Below are 21130 nucleotides of genomic sequence, written 5' to 3' on the forward strand. Positions count from 1 at the left end.
TTAGCAGGAAACTCTTCACTCTTCACAACAAGCAATAACATGTTTATAAGTTACATATCACAGTTACAATCGTAATAAAGAAATGAAAATTGCGTAAAAAGAGGGGGGGGGGGGGGGGCGTAGTTACTACATCTTGAATGCAGAAATATGAGATAAAAATGTTATTTAAAACCCAAAAACTGACACCCACAGATTTTTAACATCTTTTGGCCTCGTGCGTTGGGCATAGGAAAGTTCTACTAGATCTAGACTATATATAGTTATTAAAGATATGTAGACTTACAAAGTTCACTTCAAAATGATTTATCGAATTTCAGTGAAGGTTTCATTCAGGATTAATTAACTTGAATATATTTTTTCATGTTATGGAGCTATAACACACAAAATGGAGTGTACTGTAAATAAAATGCTTATTGCTTATCAGTTTTTTTGTGTAATAACCTCATAACATAAAGAAATATATTCGATTTCATCCTTGTAATCTAAAAATCACTTTATTGATGAACTCTTTTCTCTTACAAATCATTACGCTGCTCCATCCGCCAATCAAAAGCGACGTTATAAACGTACGTATACGTCATTTTTTACGTTATGGAATGATAACATAAATTTCTAAGCCAATGATATACTTGTTATAAACTAAATTCAATTATTTTGATATAACCCTCATTAAAGGGGTAATTTCTTGTATAAAAATGTTACCAATGACCTGAACCGGCTAATGTGGGCATCTAACTACTAGTATTTATTTTCAAAGTACAACATTTTGGTAAAAATGTTCTTAATTAGGATTGTCTTTTATGGTATTCATTGGAATGACCTAGAGCTTTGTGGTAATTTACTTAAAACTGTTATACATGTACTTGTAATTACAATTCTTTGTGATAGAGTGACGTAGCTCTGGAATTGATATCATTAGTGTAGTTTTAATGATACAGTGCTGGACAGGGGCTTTGACGATGGTGCCACATTTGAGATTTGCCGTTTTCTAGTTAAGATGAAATCGACCTATAATGTAGCTTACTTCTTCAAAGAGGAGATAGTTATAGTGGGTGCTTTTGTTATAAATCCTTTTGACATGTTCGGGCTACTTATGAGTGTTCATAATGTTTTAAAATGCTTTTGATATAATAAAATAATAGGCTGCGAATGTTGATATAATATCTTTGACGTTTTCGAAAGCTCACAGATTAAGCTTTCAATTTCTGTTCGTGTACAAAACAAACTTGTTATATATTAAATATACATGTATATAATTATGTACGTGCTAATATAGCAAAGAGAAACATTTTAAGAGTATGTGCGAATAAAGTGCGAGTTACATAGAAATAAGAGAGCAATTCAATGAGAAAGTATTAGAATTCAATAATATGCAGAACAAAGACAAAAACCTGCATTTTATTATAATTACATAAAACACTTAATCACTCCATGCAATCTGAAAGTCGAACGTTACAGTAGGAACATAATCAGGAAACATTATACTAGTTTAACGCACCCTAGATCTGTATCGTATGTAAACAAACTAAAATATCACAAAACGCAATAACTTGGAATACGTAATCAGAGACATCAACCAAGATAGTGACACTCTTCGTCAAACGGTCATATGTAAACAAAACAGCAAAGCTCCACAAGAACATCAGAGAATACCAACATAATAACCGGGATTATAACTCAAATCAAAAGGGAGGGCGAGATATGAACAATAATATAGATCTGCATGGTAAACGTTGAAAAAGTACAAGACGAATAAATCCACATGTTCGGGAAGGGTAAGCGTCTTCTTCTTCATCGATGAGAATTCCAGATGCGAGAAACTTTTTTTTTTAAAGTTTTATCAGTAGTGTGCCTTGACCAGTTGTTTAGTCCTTGTTGATATTCATAACATATTTTATTTATATAATATAATAGGTTTTTGCTTTTAGTTATAATGACTTTGTGTTATTACTTCTGGAGATTTCACGCAAAAGTGGTTTAGAGTATGAATAGCGTATACTTTATTAGTTGACATATCTTGATATATTAGATATGGTCTCACTAACGATTTGGCAAAAACTTGGTCACGTGGAGGTCAGTATTTTGAGATATTGACCATATGTTTGTAACTTTTTGGAAACACTAAGTCAATATCGTGTTTATGAGATCATAATCATTGTGACGCCAAAACGTCCCTATATAAATTTCTGTGATCAAGACAACAATAATGCAATTTGTACCTTTTCTAACAAGTTCATATCTGAAATAATAATTAAGGACCTTTGATTCGGTTAATATGGTGTTATACCGACCAGGTAGAATCAAGGGGTCAATATTTGATTTTGTCAGGTTGGTATAACACCATATTGACCTCAAAGGTTAATAATTGATAAATATATACCCAGCAACAAACACGTTATAAGATTATTCAATTTTATATGCATTTGTCGTTAAGTTATTAAGAACATGACTTTATATAATGTATGGTCGACTGTGAGAGACCTCACCTTTAACCACGTCAAATTATGCAGTATGTCCTTGAAATACTAGCTGAAAAAAAACCCAAACATGTAGCCTATATATTGAACTTGTTATGCTCTTCACGAAGGTCGTCAATACAAGAAATAGAAGTTATATGGCTGATAAGGTTCTATTTTCTAAATATCTATGACAAATTAGCATATTCTTGGTAATTACAATATGATACAACTAGGTCATTTATGTCTAGGTAAAATGTATTAAATTGTGGCAATATGCTATTGTCACCGAGTTTGGCGATCTTTGAATTATCTCGGTTATGTTAAATACGTCACTGCTCCTTTAGTCTAACCAGCTGACATTGATAAGAAAGTGTTCCTGTTCATTATGTTTGATACGTACCTGTGTGACAAAACAAAGGCATGTGCGCGACCCAGAAGGCGGGGAGGCTGGTCACCTGTGGTAGGTACGTCATATCTAATTAATAAGGGGAAAACATCACAGTTCTCTCATTTGCCTCTACTGTCAGTAGCATTTCAAGGCGTGCGCCAGATCCTGGATATGCCCAACAAATAATTGGGTCAAGACATGACACGATCGGTCAACATCTGATTATACGTCCCTCGATTACATTGGATTACAGTGGAATCAGAAACGTGGAAAACAAGGATAATTGTACATCATTATTAGCAAAGATTTAATTTGGCTCTTATGTAAACCATTAACAGTCTGTTCACTTTATCACGAGAAAAGTTTCTTATATAAAGTGAGAAATGACAGCCAGGATGGTAAACAAGTAGCTGACCTGTTTTGACCTCCTGTCATCGATATTAGTTCACGCACACGTAGTTACATTGATGTGACGTCATAAATAAATGATGTCATGCTATTATCTTTCTCATGAAATCCTAGAACGTCCTGATAACGAGCTGTGAGCTAAATATAATCCTGCATATGTATCAATGTAACGTGGATTTATTAGCATGAATTGATAAAAGTTACAAGCTAAAAGTTTGGTGAGGCCAATATGGTGTTATACCAACCTGACAGAATCAAATATCTAACCGGTCGGTATAACACCATATTAACCGAATCAAAGGTCCTTAATTATATTATATATGAAACTTACCCTGTTTGATAAATTCCAAACTATACTGTCATTCGTGTCTTTAAATACAAACTACGATGTTTTCCGTTCTATCTTCTAAGTTTTCGGGGATTCATTTGGTATCAGCAGATATGGAAATTCCAGTTTTGCTTCATCAATATCTTTAACGTTTTGAGCGAATGATGCCTTATCACATGTTTCAGTGCTGGGTCTCCTGTGCTGGGCTCTACTTCCTGGTGACGTGAGAAGTGATACTGTAACCACGACAACACAAAGTGCCAACAACTCGGGTACGATACCCAATCATGTCGCACTCATATGCATGTATTTCTAAATGATAACATGAGAAATACAAGCACATGCCGGAGTTTTCCGCGAACCGTTGATTATATTTGCACTTTTTCGTTTCGAACGAACTAACTTCATGCCATGAAGTTTTGATGAATCATTGATGAAATTAATTTAGCATACCCAAGGAAGCAAACCCTGCCCCTCTGATGGCCACCTTTTGTTTTGTTTTGTTTTTTGAAGCTGATATATTGAAAAGTTTATCAGAACAAGTAACACAGATATGCCAAAGTCCAATTTCGCATGACGTTATCGATCGGATATACCATGTAGAACTTGTCAAGGACACCATAGACTCATCAACATCAGCCGCTTACCTCGATCTTTACTTATAACGTAACAAAATGAGGCATCTTACAGCTAAGCTGTATGATAAGCATAATGATTACAATTTTTCGATTGTTAACTTTCCATTTCTAAATAGTAACATTCCTGCTTTCCCTGGAAATATTCTATTTCCTTATGCGATATGAAGTCAAACGTGTCCGATGCTTGTTGATATGCCTAGAGTGGATTCGTTGACACCACACTAGTTTTGAGAATGTGACTTAACCCGGATTTGACCTAGATTTGTACAACACTTACTTTCCCGCTGCACCTGGTCCTTGTACTTTTTCAAGAGTCTCCATACAATTATATAATTTTGCTCATATTGTGCCTTCGTTTTATTGATTTTTAGTTAAAACTATGGTCGCGTTATTATGTCGGTATTCTTTGCTGCTTTAGCATGAAATATATGAATGATTTTGCAGATTGTTTACAAAGGATTTTAAATGATGTTCATGTTGATAAAATAGTTGACTTTATATTTAATGCTTCACAGTACAGTGTGAAGCATCAATAATTTCTCCGGCTTAAATACCCGGTACATTAATAGTATATTATATTGTTGTATGTAGCTTTAATCAATAATATCACAAAATGACGCCTTCATCAAACTACGCGATGCCCTTATATTTCAAAATGATAATAATAATAATTAAATAATCCAATGCAATGATAACTTAATATTACTTTGGTCCATGTATATCATAAAATCAGTTATAACTAGAATAACATTTTGCATTATATTTTCAAATGTGACTAATATGATTTGTTTCAGCAATTCACGACCATTACCGATGTATGTACTGTCGTAGTGCTGAACATATAATAGATTGCCTTGAGGTGGTCACATGCGCGCCACACGAGGTAAGACAGTGGTTCAGCATGGACAGCAACTCCCCAACAAGAAAACGAAGACAATATGTATTTCTCATTAATATTTAGTAATCAATTAGGATAATTGCATTATTGATATGAAGATATCAGATGAAATAAAAAAAAAATTAAAATGTCAAAAATCATATACTGTTGTCCACAAGTCATCATCTTGTCTATTATATTATGTCTATTACATTGCTGTTGTTTATGTGATAATATGCTATATATATTACAAAATTCATATTTAACGATGCGATTCATCGTGTGCTTTTGTACAACCCTATAGTGCATACTATATTATAAACGTTGCAATATATTTTAAAGTCTACATTTATTCCAGGTATGCTATATCGAAAAAGAGATGTTGCGATCTGGTTGGCCAGTCATCAATGCAGGATGTCGATCACGTCATGTAAGCCCGTCATAACTGGATTTTTTTTCAATAATTTATATGAACATTTAGATATTATGTGCAATGGAACTGTCTGTCTGATACGCTGTGGGGCACAATGTTGTCTAATGTAGACAGGATCCCATGGTGCAGTGTTTTTATTAGATCTAGAAGTGATGATAATCCATGAGTATGCTAGGTTGTATATAATACACAGAATGTGCTGTTGAGTAACGTATAGACACTTGATTGTGTTTAACTTTTCGTGCAGTAGACTACCAAGGGGGCGTTATTGTTTTATTGTATATTCCAACCTATTATCTCTAAGTCATGAACTATTCTTTATCTTATACGTGTATGATATTACTACATATTCCTATATACCGAATCGTACCAATAACATTGATATTCCATCTTAGACGAAAAAAACGTATGCGTTTGTTCATGTACCTAAATCAATGCATAATTTGAAGCAATTTGGTAGAACGAATACTCCTAGAAAAAAAGAAGAGAAACATGTTTTTTTAATATGTCCGTAAAATTATTGCGAATCACCATATCACAACGGATGTATAAACACTAGCTGACACAGTCGTTTGAATCTCATTCTAGACGTGTAACCAGATGACGTGTTTCGGGGAGTCCATGCACGGATACAATAGTCATGTGAAAAAGCGTTCCACATTATCCTGTCATCATTGTTGTGAGGGAGAGTTCTGCAATTTGTATGGCTGCCCTGATAGCGGTAAGGCATTTTAGGTTGTAAAATTTGTTTATTTTGCAATTATAGAAAACGTTATCAGTTTGTATTGCTTTTATAGAAAAAGTCGGACTTGCTGTTTTAGAGCTATGCTATGTTTATGTATATAGATTCAAAACTGTTGTTTGAGAGGATATATGTTTTAGTGTATCAATACTTAAATCTGTTGTTCCTGGGTATATGGAATATTCTTGGATATAAATATGTTGACCTGTTGTTTCAGTGAACATGTTCTATTATATGAATATAACTGTTGTTTCTGAGAACATGTTCTTGTATATGAATACTAGTAGTTAGACCTGTTGCTTTAGAGAATAGGACATGATATTGCATAATAATAGTCAGTCCTGTTGCTGTTACTGACGATTTGACTTTTTTATATTGAATACTGTTGTTTCAGTATTCAGACTCGTTGCTTAAGACGATCTGTCATGCTATTTGAATACAAATCTTGTTGTTACAGAGGACATGATGGTGTTACCTTCTACTCGATGCCTTGCCTGTGATGCCGTAAAGGATCCCATCTATTGTGACAAATTGATTAATTGTCCATACTCACAGGTAAGTTAAATACTTGTGAGAACTTTCACATACAGATATAATTGGATTTTAAGAGTCACATATCCAAATTCGTTGGTGTATGACGTAGTTATTTTCTATTGGTTAGTTTGTTATGTCTTACCTATACAAATCAGTGAAGTTTTTAATCATTTATTCATATGATTGCTGATAAATCAAAATTAAATGTCTTGCATCAATTCAATTCCTTTATTGACTGTAGGCCATACGATCCATGAGTACATATTATAAACAACACAATCATAATATTGGTATAGAACAACAATACAAATACACGGATTATACAGATATACAGATTGGATCTTATTAGCTTCGAAAATAAATTTGCCAAAACGTTTTTATTCTTTGATATGTATTACACTTTATAACTGTATTAATTTGAACCTTGAATGTTTTGGGCAGTAGTATTTTTAATGAGGCGCTTTCTTAAATTGCTATACATATTACATATAAATATATATAACATGTTGTTCATCTTCTTTCTCAGTCATTGACTTAGAAATTAAACAATATCTTGTATTTCGATCAGTATTGTTAAAACGGCCAGGTTGATTGCCAACGCATGCGCAGACATACACAGTTTTGATAGACATATTCAAACTAACCAAATAGAATGGTATCATTAAGACTCTTGTGAGACAGTTATTAGGTAATGCTATTGTTTCTTGTCGCAGCAATGCGTAGCGTATGGGGTATTTCATGCTGGAGGCCTCCGATTTGAACTAGGATGCGAGGAGACGACGGTAGGAAACACTAAATGTATTAATATATTGTTATGTTGGCGCTAAAACATGTATATCCAGCACAAAATGGGCAGGAATTCTAGCGTGTGATTGTCTGCTATCTGATGTCATTTTAGTAAGATACCCTGCATTTTTTAACGGTATCAACTTTAGTGTCTATGTCAACATCTACTTGAAATGGATTGTACAAGGTTTTTCATATTTTAATACATACATTGTATGGGCATACATGTATACGATTCATATTGTAAATAGACGCTTAATTTTGATTTAGTGGTGACGGTGTTACGGATATGTCCATGAATATTTTGTAATGTTTTGTAAAGATGGGGTCAACATAAAAAAATCAAAATACAATTGGTCCGGAAGAATTACTTGGGTACATGATTATAATCTTTGCGAATTGAATATAATAACAATGAAATGTTTCATATTTCGATTGTTATATCATTTCAGTATTGCAATGCTTTTAAAAACAACAGTAAAGGGAAACGTGACGTCACTCACCATGTAGGTGAGATCGATCTGGCCTCGACCTGCTGCGACACACATTTATGTAACCGCAATTGGCCAGTAGTAGATCGTATGTTTCATTATTTATGATTCTTCTTATAATGTATTATAATGATAATTTGGAGTTTTAAAGTATGCCATATCACAGCAGTATAGCCATCTCAAAGTGGCCTAGATATTAAAGAAATAACTTAAAAATAGTTTTTTGGTTTGTGGACAATAGTTTTAAAGAAAATTTTGCATCTGAATGTTTATTTTTGTTTCAAAAATCTTTTGAAAATCAAAACTTTCCTTCCATAAAGCAGCAATTACCATTTAATTTTTACCCTCTATGCATTTGGTTACAGAACCACTACCCAAAGTCATATCTGGGTTTACCTGTCATCATCCGACAGTACCGTCTACCACACCTTCCAACTCATCTTCAACAAGCACAGCGGCACCGCTTCCATCGTCCAACCCGTCCTCACAGACCTCACACACTACACAGTCGATGCCTAGCCATTCGCTGACATTGTCAACACTAATGACACAGACCACTTTGGAACCGTTTAAGACAACGAGCACATCTATACCGATTACTTCATCTGCTAGTAAGTATAAATGTTAATACGTATATTTTGAAAATATTACTTTTAAAATTTTATGATCGAGTAAATAAGTAAAAATCTTATTATATTGTTTTCCAACCTGCGGTGTATTCTTAACATTATTTTTCAGACCAGAAAATCAGCATTAAGGCCGACATATCTGTCCAAAATAACCAAATATCTAGGAAATCTTGAGAGTACTCTAAAGTTATTAGATACTATAACAGACACATAGGAAGAACCTTTCATTATCACGATATTCTGTGACAGATGTCGAATACTGGCAAGTTTCTAGGGATGCAGATTGATGAAGACAATGGGAAATTTGTATGGTGAACATCATCATCTCATTCAGAAACAGTCGATTTCCTTGTGTGATATGACCTGTCCCATGCTTGTTGATAATGCTTGGTGATTCTATTGTCACCCTAGTTCTTATTTTTGAGGATATTATTAGATTTGACTTAGATTTGTATGGCGGGTATCGATTATTAAGAAGACGCTCACTATTTCGAAACACCTGGGTTTATTGTCCTTGTACTTTTTCGATGTTCTTGATGTAAGCTTTATTTTTGTTTTAGTTTGCTTTCGTTTTTATGGAATTATGGTTTCGTTATAGTGTTACTGTCTGTATTCTCTTTTCTTTTTTTCTGTTTTTTTTTTTACTGACGCTGTCAACGTTGCTATACCATTCTTATGTGTGTTATTGAACTGTTTTAATTGTTGTCGGCGATTCAACTACTGTAATCAAACTACCATTCTCAACGCATTCATAAAAGTTTCTGTATTTCTCGATGATGATTATTTTTTTATATTGAATACAGATATAACCATACCAACGTCAGAAAACTGCAAAGACCGTGGTGCTGAGAACGTCTGTGACTATCTAAACCAAACTAACCATCTGTGTGACGCTATAACACTGACATCAGTGTATTACTGTGTCAAGTACTGTGGATTCTGCAGTACGTAGTTTACCTATTCTCACAGGAGTTGGTATGGAAATGTATTCATACAAGCATATGTTGATCATAATCTAAACCAGGAACTTATTAGTTCAATCGATACTGGAATATCTTGTCTATGGCATATTTCACGTCTGGTAACATTTTGTTCTCGTTTTCACGCGAATAATCAATTTAAGAACATGTGTATACTGCATTAAAAGTAAAAACAAGCAATGAAAAACAAATCGTGATTTTGGTGGTAATTTTGCAAATATAATATTGTATGATTACGATACATTAAGTTTTCACTTAGACGGTTTTGAAATACCAACGCTATTTATTTTCTTCCATCCACAGCCCCGTTACCTACCCACCCAGGACCACAAGGGCAGACAACTGCCACACCGGGAACTGTCAGCACATCAGGAACTGTCAGCACACCAGGAACTGTCAGCACACCAGCACCAAGTAAGTACCAGATGTCCGTTGTCCCTACTTGCCCAACGTACCCTATACTAGTAGGTTTGATATGTAACCAAACTACGGGTTTACATGATATGGATACTAATCATTCGAAGTGTGCTATTAAATGTACATTACGTTGGTGTAAGTGATGATGGTATGTATGTGTAGTTGCAACTTTATTGAAATCAGGATGTCCATTGGCAATGCCTCCAACTTCTTTGCTTTCATTTTAATATTATTTTCCTCTCATATGTATTATTATCATTTGTAGCTACGATCACGCCCGTGCTTCAACCACAGGATGGAATAGTGCCAGTGTTAGTAGGTATGTACCAGGGGTACTTGTTCACCGGTTCGTTTCGGAAACATCTCAATTATTGTATTAAATGATCGCACATAAGACACAAGATATTTAAGACAGCTGTTTTGGTCCTTGTAAGACTCGTCAGTGATGTTAGGGGCAGCATACAACTATTTAGTCCTTCTAGGACTCGTCAGTGATGTTAAAGACATCATACAGCTGCTTTGTCTAAAGTGTTGATACCTCGGAAATGACTAAAACAATGTTTTGATGATCTGTATTTGTATTATTTGTTACTTTGTTCTCATTTTCTCTTTTCAGGAAAACGAAACAGCGACTTAGCTGTAAGTACACTAGAGCTGGATTAATCACCAATCCTGCAAAAAAAAATACATGTTTGTAGTTTAAATTTACAGTTTAATAATCAATTGTTTATATCATAGTGCACTGAGTCTTGCGTGATCATAAACTTTGAAATGAACGATTCAGTTCAAGATTGAATCTTAATGAAAGTAACGTTAATAATGATGATAATAATGATCCAGTTTGAAATTTAATGTTAATGAAAGGGCGACGTTGTAACATACTTTTAAGTGTGATAACACTCTTATCCGTTGTGAAATGAAAATCTAACCACCGGCGTCTGCTTCTGGTTAGTATTAATAGAAAAGAAATGACCCTACTCATACTATACAGTAGGAGTAGGGCTAATATTTTTTTTCTGCTATTAATACTAACAAGAAGCAGACGCTTGTGATCTAGTCGTCTCTTTAAATGTAAAACTGTTGTAAGTCGATAATGTTATCAGAGATCGGCCTAGTGTAAAGCAAATATAATGCTTAATGAATTTATACCCAACAGTTTCCGACACGATAGGTCAATTGTTATCTTGTAAATTATGTCTTAAAGCTCGTATTCTGATTCAGATTTCAGAAAATTTCTTTGTTTTCAATACTTTCCTTCAAGTGTTTGATGTAAGTAGCACTAGTAGAAATCGATATCTTTTCATACGAATAGAATATATGTGATATTTGACGGAAACCTGTCATTTGATTCCAATAAACCATTACATAGTCTCTATTTTGTTACTTACTATGGCATTCTTTCAGATTGATGACACTGAAGGCCGAGGACGACAGCCAATACACTAAAATGGGCGTCACACATCTACTACGCAATACTCTGTCACTAATTCTGAAGTTCTGTTATTAAGTTCGAAAATAAAGAAATTATTTTATCGAAACTGTAGGGAGATTTTGACTCTTATTCACGCTTTTATACATTATTTTATGTTCTGTACGATCGGTGATAATCCAATTCTGTGTGACAATGATCAATCGAAGCCCTACTCCCGTCGTTTCAGAAAGAGAAACCTAGTTCCACAATTCACCATCTTTGTTTATCTTTCGTTTACCTTTGGTTAACTTCTCCCTAAAGTAAAGCAAGCTTCAATAAAAAGTGCGGTCTAAAATGACATAATGTTAACTGTTATATACACGGTAATCACAGTGTTAGAATATCCGGTTTAACACTGATCGATATCCAGATTTATACAGGCTTATTTAAACACGTGTATTCATCGGTATAATCCATGATACATTAGATATACATGTATTATCGGCGTTAATACTGATGTAAATAACATCCCATGTGTACATGTATGTTTATATATTAAATGATAATTCAGTAACATCTTAAAGCACCCCATCAAAACAAAAACAAAATAAGCAAACAGACAAAACACATAAAAACAGTAAAGATCTAGAATATTACATAAATCATGTGCCGTTTTGATTCCTCGATTGTGGATATTTTGATGTTATGTTGTACAGTGTATAACATATGTTGGTTAACAAAACTGCTTGATCGGAAAAGGGGTTTCAGACGAACTCCAGAATTGGGAAGAGGTATTATTTATAGATATTTTATAACAGAAATGTTTGAAGCTTTCACTGTGTCCAAACGTAATACACATTGCCCGTTATTAGTCAAATTGACCTGTATTATATACCGGGTAGATTTACTTTGTAGACTAGTGAATTCACACCCACCCGCCCAGTCGAGCATGACTATTGACTACGCCAACAATCCCGTCACTATTTGTTGACCGTGTCGCTAGGCAGTTTTCCAATTGTAAACAACACCACTGGAGTTCTCGTGGTTCTGGGTTGATACTAGACACGCTTGTTAGGAACCGGAAGTGATTTTGGTAGAGTTCATGATGTAGAAATGTGCAATATCTACACGTCGAGGTTCACCCGAGAGTTCAGTTGATATTTTATGATTATCGTCAGGTAAGCTATTTATAGTGGTTGAATACTATTGAAATAAACAGTCTTGATTAATTGACTAGCACGATAATTGCATATGTAAGAGTTATATTGCGATGAGGCAAGTTGTGAAGTAGTATAGAAAATTGGCACGAATTCCTATATATAATAGATATATAAATATGGACCGTGGGTTGGGAATTAGTGCCAAATCACTATGAAGTAGTATATAAGATAATTAGCATGCGATATTTCAAATAACCTAATTCAGCTTCAATAGTATGGAATTATTTTGATGGCAATATTTCAGAGTAGCTATTTTTAGAAATTGATTATATATTTAGTACATGCATAGCCCAGTCTATGACCGGTACAACCAAGTATACAATGTATGTTGTCTGTTAGTCAATGTTTGACTGGTAAATTAACATGACAAATCAGTCTATTCATAGGAATGAGTGTTTATACTTAAATGGCCGTCGAATATATTGTACACATATATACAATGGGATCAAAGGTCTAACTATATGCATGCAACGTTCCATTGTGAACAATAATAACAACAATGACAAAGGTTTCATCTGAAACAATGTGTACTTTATTATTCATTAAGTAACAAAAGTTATCTGAACTGGCCCCAACCGATTTCATATATGTTAATACTTCCATAACTGTGACGATATGATTATGTTCAACTGAAAGTGAAGTCGGCGTATCATTTCATCTGAAACAACTTTAATTCCTCAATAAGTAACTACGGTTAACTGAAGTGATCTTATGTTTATGTTATTTCTTTCTTAGCTGAGTCGATAATCATGACAGAAAAGATTGGGGAACCCGCAACCCCTGAAACGGTGGCAGCCTCGTGTCCTCCTCCATCTTACGAGGAGGTAATGGGCCACCAGACTGTTGGATACGCCAAGGCCACATCACCAGCAGACTTACCTCCCCTGTCTTACATAGACATCATGCCAAGACTCCTCGACCCCGGACACATTGAGAGTAAAGTTACTCCTCAGTTTGACAAATTTAGGTATTTATTTCCATGTTCATCTATTTGAGTAGACACAAACTATAGAACATAGTCTCCGTTTGTTTCGGACGATGATTCATCTATCCATCGAACAACATTACGAAAACTTGTTTTTGAGATCGACCTTTTTTTCACGTTTGAGACTATTAATTGTTTGGTATCAGTAATTGTAAGCCATATCTCCTTATATGGTGTTTGTCTTCGATTAAACAAACGACAATTGCCTATGAATATCTGGTTTTATTGTTCTATTTTTCTTCTCTTGTTTTCTTTTGTTTTCTTTGGTTTCATTGTAAATTTATATTTAGCTAATATTTTTACCTTGATTTGTCGCACAGGGGCTTGGCACGATTTTTCAAATGATGGTCCATATATATATATATATATATATATATATATATATGTAGACACAATAATACATATATATATCTGGATCATTATTTGAAAAATCGTGCCAAGCCCCTGTGATTCGTCGACTTGGAGTTGAAATTATTGTTTAGGTATTATTATCTTGTTACTGTAACGTGAATAAAACAACATAATTCAGCATCGAAATGAAGTTATTTTTTACATTGAATCCAATGTTACTGTACCTGACCTTGTTAATCGTTACAGTGTGGTCATACAAGCGGCCAACATGTGGCTCGCTGGTAACCCTTCGTACGCAGTGTGGAAATGCGAGACGGTGGAGCGGAAAGTAGACAAGGGAGCAGTGATCGTGATGGAGAAGATGATTTATCACGAGGCCACATTCGGCTTCAACGTTTTCATACGGGGACTTAGGTAAGGTGGTATATATACATGTATGTACTTTTATAGCAACGTCTACATACGGGGACCTAGGTAAGGGGGTATTTTAGTACTTTTATAGCAACGTCTACATACGGGGACTTAGGTAAGGTGGTATCTTTGTGAACTTTTAAAGCAACATCTACATACGGGGACCTAGGTAAGGGGGTATTTTCTGTACTTTTATAGCAACATCTGCTTAAGGGGATTTAGGTAAGAAGGTAAGTTAGGTAACTGTTTGCACTTTTATAGAACGTCTGCATACGAGGACTTAAATAATGAAATGTGCGTACTTTAAAAGCAACGTCTTCATGTACTTTAAATAAAACATGAAGCATCTTGTCGTTTTATACTGTACTTGTATATTTCGGATCATTGTTAGTAATATTGTAGATATTTTTGATGATATTATTTCGTATATGAAACATTTTTATGGTAATATACTTTCAGATTTGTATGTAACAGTAATCTGATTTTGTCTTAGGCTTTGGCTGACAAAGAAGACAAACCCAAGTGAACCCGTACAACAATTAGGCTTGATGAACGTTGTCCCACAAAAAGTTGCAGTCGTTCCAACGCACATGGGATATGGTCCCCAAATCAACATGAATAATGGCATCCAAATCAACATAGGCAGGCGCAGGAGACGTACCGGTTATGTTACCATTAGCGACGCTGAAATGCTAAACAACATGGTAATCCCATCAATGAATGTTTCGTTTGAAGGATTGCAAACTACTCTCAATAAACTCAACGAGGACCTAAAGTCTCGTCCATTACCAGGTAAAATCCCTACACATGTAAACCTGCCTTTGGGAATGTGGAATTGTTAAACTTCATATATGCATGGCATGTTTTAAATCCTTAGTCTTCATTTACTTAATTAACTTACCTTACCTTTACGGTGTTTTTGCAGCAAACACTTGATCATGTTACTGTAAACGGTATAATATTTGCGCTGTCAAATTTCGCAAAGTACCAAACTAAAGCAGATTAGAACATATGAAGAAATTAGCGCATTTACATATTTATATAAACATAGTACAGTATATAGAATGTGTACGGTAATAAGTCCAGTCTTAATTTAGTGCAAAGATTCTACAAAGTGCGGAAGACGCTGAAATAAGATTTCTACTAAAACATTTACGTTTACAGTATCCAGTTAAATAATTCCAAATTCTTGTCAGTCAAAAACTGATATAATGTAATGTGACGAATACTGTATGTATGAAGATAGTGACCAAACAATTAGTGTATCTTTAGTACTGCAGGTGTTGGAATCTTCCATGTTCTGGTATGTTTATTTGATGATAACATGGTAAATGATAATATGTTTGGATAATTGACAGCTTTGTTTTTCGTTTTTAGGTGTTAGATTTGTTTTATCGTTTGTCATGTACATAGCATGTCAGATTATGACTACTATAGAAAAATCCCTAGTGAAAAGTGATTGTGTGTTAGAACAATTAAAGATGCTACATCTTAGCCAAAATTATCTATGATTAATTACAAACAGGAAAAGAATGTTTTATAGTTTTATGCAATACCAAAAGTTATACAATTCCTTATAATCTTTACATTTAATTTGAAACTATATAAATAAAATAAATATGTTATCCAGAAGAAATCATATCGTGTCCGGCCTCTATATGGTGTTATAAGCTACATTGATGTAACGTGGGTGTCATCTGATGGTATGGATAAGATACATTTATGTACAGTGGGTGTCGTGGGTGTCATTCTGTACATTTCTGTGAGCAGTGTATACGCTGCTGGCGATGTAGCATCTTTAAATATATCTTTTACAGACATGACAAACAGAACTGCTTGATGTATACATGCATCACCATATATATAGTGTAACATATTCAAATTGAAGGTACTGTTCTGAACGTGGAGACTACAACTATGAAGACGTTTGAAGGTTTTGGTGGTAATGGGGATATGGATCCCCGACCAGACTTGTTGGCACGAGGACGGCAACAAATACAAACGCTTCACACAGATCATCAGGGTCTTCTACGTCATAGGACAACCGGCCAATGAACAAATCAGTATGTCTCTTGATCTGATATAAGGGGAATCGTAATATCAATTACATCTGACGCAGAACAAGACATGCACTTACTAGAATAATTATCCGCGTTTCCTTCTGTTTTCCTCTCTTGCGTTTTCATTCCGGTGCCCATGCTAATGATATTCTCGCTTTCGTGTCCATACGAAGAACACATTTGATTTCAATTATCAATGGTACTAAATATGTCAGTTTTTAACATGTGAATGAAAAATAGCCATCGCTTTGTTATCGCTCCTATTGTTTACAGTGATAGAAGACTTCATACCTCAGGTAACCCGAAGAGGAGACCTCATGAAGGCCAGTCAATTTGAGACGTGGCCAAAAGTTATGTCACGTGTCAGCACTTGGATACCAAACCAGCAGGTATGTTTTATACGAGGGATACGTACATTGTATCAATGTCATTGTAAAGTTGTATAATGTGTAAAAATGGAGATTACTTGATAAAAAGAATAGCAATAGTGGACAACATAATGGCAGTAGAAACAAATGTACCATAGTTTCCTGTCATCACCTTTATCTAGTTCTCATTTTGAGAATGTGACTGTTCCCGGTCTTTAACCTGAATTATATGGCAGGTGTCGTCGATGAAGCAAACGACGCTTGCGCTCTCGGAACACCCGGTCTTATTACCCTCGTACCTTTTCACGGGTCTCCATACAAATCTATATTTAATTCGTATTTTGCCATGTCTTCATCACTTTTGAGTTAGAATTACGGTTTCGTTATTATGGCGGTATAATCAGTTGTTCTTCGGATTGTAGGCCTAACATGATGACAATTTTAATGAATTCAAGTCAGTGAATTTTTTACGGATTTCGATTTACAATCATGACCTTACTTGTTGCAGGGAATTCGCATCGTAAACCTGCAAACACAATATACCAAATACACCGAATACAATGGTGAGTATATATCTTTATTAGTGACACGTATTTTAGTGTAAGGATGATCCAGACCTCTTAAGGGATTTATTTTTATGTATTGTTATCTTACTAGAAATTCTGCTTATTTATGGGTTTATATGCAATCATAAAATAAGAATCGAATTGGAATCTTTGGGATAAGAATCTTTTCAACATAGAACTCTACATATATTCTTTGTGTTTAGGTTTGATCCTCTTACCTTAAATATGGGAATCAAGAATCGATATTGATATTTTTTTGTTGTTTTACAAAGGTTGAAGTCATTACCTTACCGCCTACTGGCACTATCTTAATTACATTTTTGTAAATATGTAGGTACGTTCTGCTGTTCTGACTGTATGTTTACCTAGAGGTTTTTAACGGGCTCTGGTTTTTCCGTAGGTGAAGTGAGAGTGGCTTCGGACTCCACTGACGATTACGTGACTAATTTGTCTGACAGGAAATTGATCAAATTAATGCGCGTGTTTTACGTGACACGACCTGGTCCTCCCTCACCTCAGACGGGACACCTCAGTGCTCGTACATTTTTACCTGTTCGAAAATCTCGCAGGGACTTCGAGTCCATGAGCGAAACTATGTTTCGAATAACAGCATGGCTAAAGGTAACAGGTAAGTTTATACATGTATCACAAAAAGCGGTCGGATGACACAGTGATAGCCCAGGGACTTGAGAATCAGTTACAGTCTACATGTATTTGGAACTTCTCTAGAAGTTATGAACCTTTTGGCCTTACACTGTCGGCGAAAAGTGGGGAAGTATCTTTGATTAAGTGGATATTTTGTTTTGTTGCTTTTTTAATACAAAATACTGTTAAACTAACTATACTTAATGTTTATAAAGAAACATGGACTTTGAAAGCATAATGAAGGATGTCATGTTCAGAAACATAACAATGACCAGCAGCATTAAATGTAAAGGAAAAGTTGAAATATAGAACTTTTCAGTTAATCATGTAGCAGGTACAAATTTGTGAAAAATGATAAAGATATCATATGTGTTCTAGTTAACGATATTAGATTGTGTCCCTTGCAATGTTTTTTCTGTGTTTTGACCTATAAACAATTCTTTGATTTTTAAGGGATGCAAATATTCAGTGTGGAGACACATCAGTTCCTCTTCGTAGAGGGAAGCGTGTCTGGAGTGGAGCAAGAAAGGTGTAACATCATTAATCAGGGAATGTCTGGCAAACACTTCATCACGGCTATATCGTAAGTATAGCAACAATTCATCACTGCTATATCGTAAGTATAGCAACAATTCATCAAATCCATAGTAATCACGGGATATTCAGTTCCGTGATAAATTCATCAAAACCATATTGTAAGCACAGCACACTTCAGGGCCATATGGGAAGTATAGAAACACATCATGCTATTCTTCATCATGGCTATATCGTAAGTATAGGAACACGTCATCATGGCCATATCGTTAGTATACCAATCAACACTTCATCAAAGCCATATCGTAAGTATAGCAACACTTCATCAAAGCCATATCGTAAGTATAGCAACACTTCCTCAAAGCCATATCGTAAGTTTAGTAACACTTCATCACGGTCATATTGTAAGTATAGGAACACTTCATCAAAGCCATATCGTAAGTATAGGAACACTTCATCAAAGCCATATCGTAAGTATAGCAACACTTCCTCAAAGCCATATCGTAAGTTTAGTAACACTTCCTCAAAGCCATATCGTAAGTTTAGTAACACTTCATCAAAGCCATATCGTAAGTATAGCGCAATGGCGTGGTGGTTGTCGCTGATGAAGCAGATGACGCTTACCCTTGTGGGACACCTATTCATATTCCTTATTTTTATTCAAAGGACTTTCAATGCAAATTTCTATTTTGTTCAAGTTTTGCTCTCGTTTCACCGTTTTAAGTCATAGTTCCAGTATCGATTAATCGGTGATATTGCCTGTTAAGTTCTACCTAACATATCTGTACAACGTGTAAAGATACACATCTCTTCTTGTTTACAGGGTGTACTTCGCCTACCCGTTCCAGGAGCCACATGCTTCCTACCTACCTCCAGTTTATACTATATACGACCCGAATAACTCCCAGTCATCATCGTGTGTTATTATCTAGTATATTGACAGGATTCGTTGCATGTCACATGAGTTTGTATACTTAGTACTAAACTCGGAGAAATGTTACCCAGCAATCAGCGTCGTGTGTAATTGTCTAGTAGTTGTTTTTATACTTAGTATTCGTCAACATCCATCATCGTCGTGTGTTATTGTCTAGTAGTTGTTTTTATACTTAGTAATCGTCAACATCCATCATCGTCGTGTGTTATTGTCTAGTAGTTGTTTTTATACTTAGTAATCGTCAAGATCCATCATCGTCGTGCTGAACTTAAAACGAGACTCATGACCTTTGTGCCTTTACTTGAGTTGTAATTATTAACACTTAGTGGTCTCCATTTACATAAAAACTATTAATATATACTTTAATGTAATTGTCATTATCTACCTCGTAATAATGAAGATCGAGCTGTGATATACTAAATTACTTATACGTTTCTACTATGTATTCTGTGTGTCTACCGTGATAATGGTTGACAATTGTGATTTTTGTAATGACACAAGTATAAAATATATTTAATCATTCTGCGATATACTGAAACCAGGGTGTCTTCTGTATGATATACATTTTTATATTTACATAATACAATAAGATTATTCTGTGATATGATGTTTCTATGGTATGTTGTTAATCTCTTGCAATGCCACGAGTTTGTATAGTTACGTAATACATGTATATAATAAGATAAGTCTATTGTATCCAGGTTATTATCTTGCAGTGGCACGAGTTTGTACGTAATACAATAAAATTATTCTGTGATATACATGTACTATAATAAGATATTTCTATCTTATGGTGTTAATATTGAATATAGGTTTATCTTTTGTACTGGTATACATCAAGTACTAATATTATCCTATTATATGCTATTATTAGATTAATGTCTAACATTGCAATACGACAAGGTTGTATACCTGTATACTATTATTTATTTACAATGTAGTTCACTTTAAATATAATCAAGCTTACTGTGATATAAGACGCTGTTTCAATAATGTTTATTATGATTTCATTTTAATCTGTGGGCCGCAGTTCATCAGAACACATTACTTTAAAACATTACCTGTGTCATATGTCAGGGCGGACATGTCTAGGAAACCATTTCATCGGCCCAGCATAACCAAGTTTCATTATGACAATTGTATCAATGTCTATTGTGATATTGTGTGATCTGAATTGTCAGAAGTCTAGATAAAGGAGTCTTAAAATTGGTCAATTAAACAGCATTCAAATCCATGTTAATTATCAAAAGGATATAATTATGTAAATAATATCTTTGATAATGAAACTTTCAGATTTGTATCTATTAAATGAATTTACAATATATTGTCTTATTGTCACACACGCACACACACACACACACACACACACACACACAACCTATATGTATGTATATGGCTATCTTATAGAATGAACATTTAAAAGTTAGATATATCCATTATGATCGGATGGTAAAGCGATAGCTCGACAGTCGTAGGGGTTGAGAATGCATAAACAGACATCAATCGAAAACAAAAATCATAACGATCTTTATTTG

The 21130-nt window shown here is 34.6% G+C and overlaps 2 protein-coding genes across 3 annotated transcripts; both read left to right on the plus strand.

Annotated features, from left to right (window-relative positions):
- The first annotated feature begins 2803 nt into the window (after window positions 1-2803).
- On the plus strand, window positions 2804-11653 carry LOC117321921. 2 transcript variants are annotated; one of them, XM_033876548.1, is made up of 14 exons: window positions 2804-2923; window positions 3769-3855; window positions 5016-5104; window positions 5457-5528; window positions 6120-6252; window positions 6731-6828; window positions 7521-7589; window positions 8046-8172; window positions 8450-8695; window positions 9517-9657; window positions 9997-10107; window positions 10376-10429; window positions 10727-10749; window positions 11515-11653. In XM_033876548.1, exons 1-14 carry the CDS (start codon window positions 2845-2847, stop codon window positions 11554-11556), a joined length of 1371 nt encoding a protein of 456 aa, XP_033732439.1. In that variant the 5' UTR covers window positions 2804-2844; the 3' UTR covers window positions 11557-11653. The 2 variants fall into 2 exon arrangements, with proteins under 2 accessions (XP_033732439.1, XP_033732440.1); XM_033876549.1 differs by having other exon boundaries at window positions 2814-2919.
- Window positions 11654-12553: 900 nt separating this feature from the next.
- LOC117342736 lies at window positions 12554-20919 on the plus strand. The gene is given in 11 exon segments (XM_033904965.1): window positions 12554-12699; window positions 13477-13708; window positions 14324-14491; window positions 14982-15280; window positions 16377-16447; window positions 16449-16551; window positions 16822-16937; window positions 17425-17479; window positions 17883-18110; window positions 18581-18710; window positions 19485-20919. Coding segments are annotated over 10 exon segments (1497 nt in total). The 5' UTR covers window positions 12554-12699; window positions 13477-13490; the 3' UTR covers window positions 19594-20919.
- Window positions 20920-21130: the final 211 nt, after the last annotated feature.

The sequence above is a fragment of the Pecten maximus genome, chromosome 2, assembly GCF_902652985.1.
Source record: "Pecten maximus chromosome 2, xPecMax1.1, whole genome shotgun sequence".
NCBI classification, from domain to species: domain Eukaryota; kingdom Metazoa; phylum Mollusca; class Bivalvia; order Pectinida; family Pectinidae; genus Pecten; species Pecten maximus.

Excerpts from the sequence above, each read along its gene's own strand:
- LOC117321921 (XM_033876548.1), top strand. The coding sequence starts at position 2,845 with ATGTTTGATACGTACCTGTGTGACAAAACAAAGGCATGTGCGCGACCC. Across the intron at positions 5,105-5,456 it reads TCACATGCGCGCCACACGAG|GTATGCTATATCGAAAAAGA; the intron begins GTAAGACAGTGG and ends CATTTATTCCAG. Across the intron at positions 6,829-7,520 it reads TTAATTGTCCATACTCACAG|CAATGCGTAGCGTATGGGGT; the intron begins GTAAGTTAAATA and ends TTCTTGTCGCAG.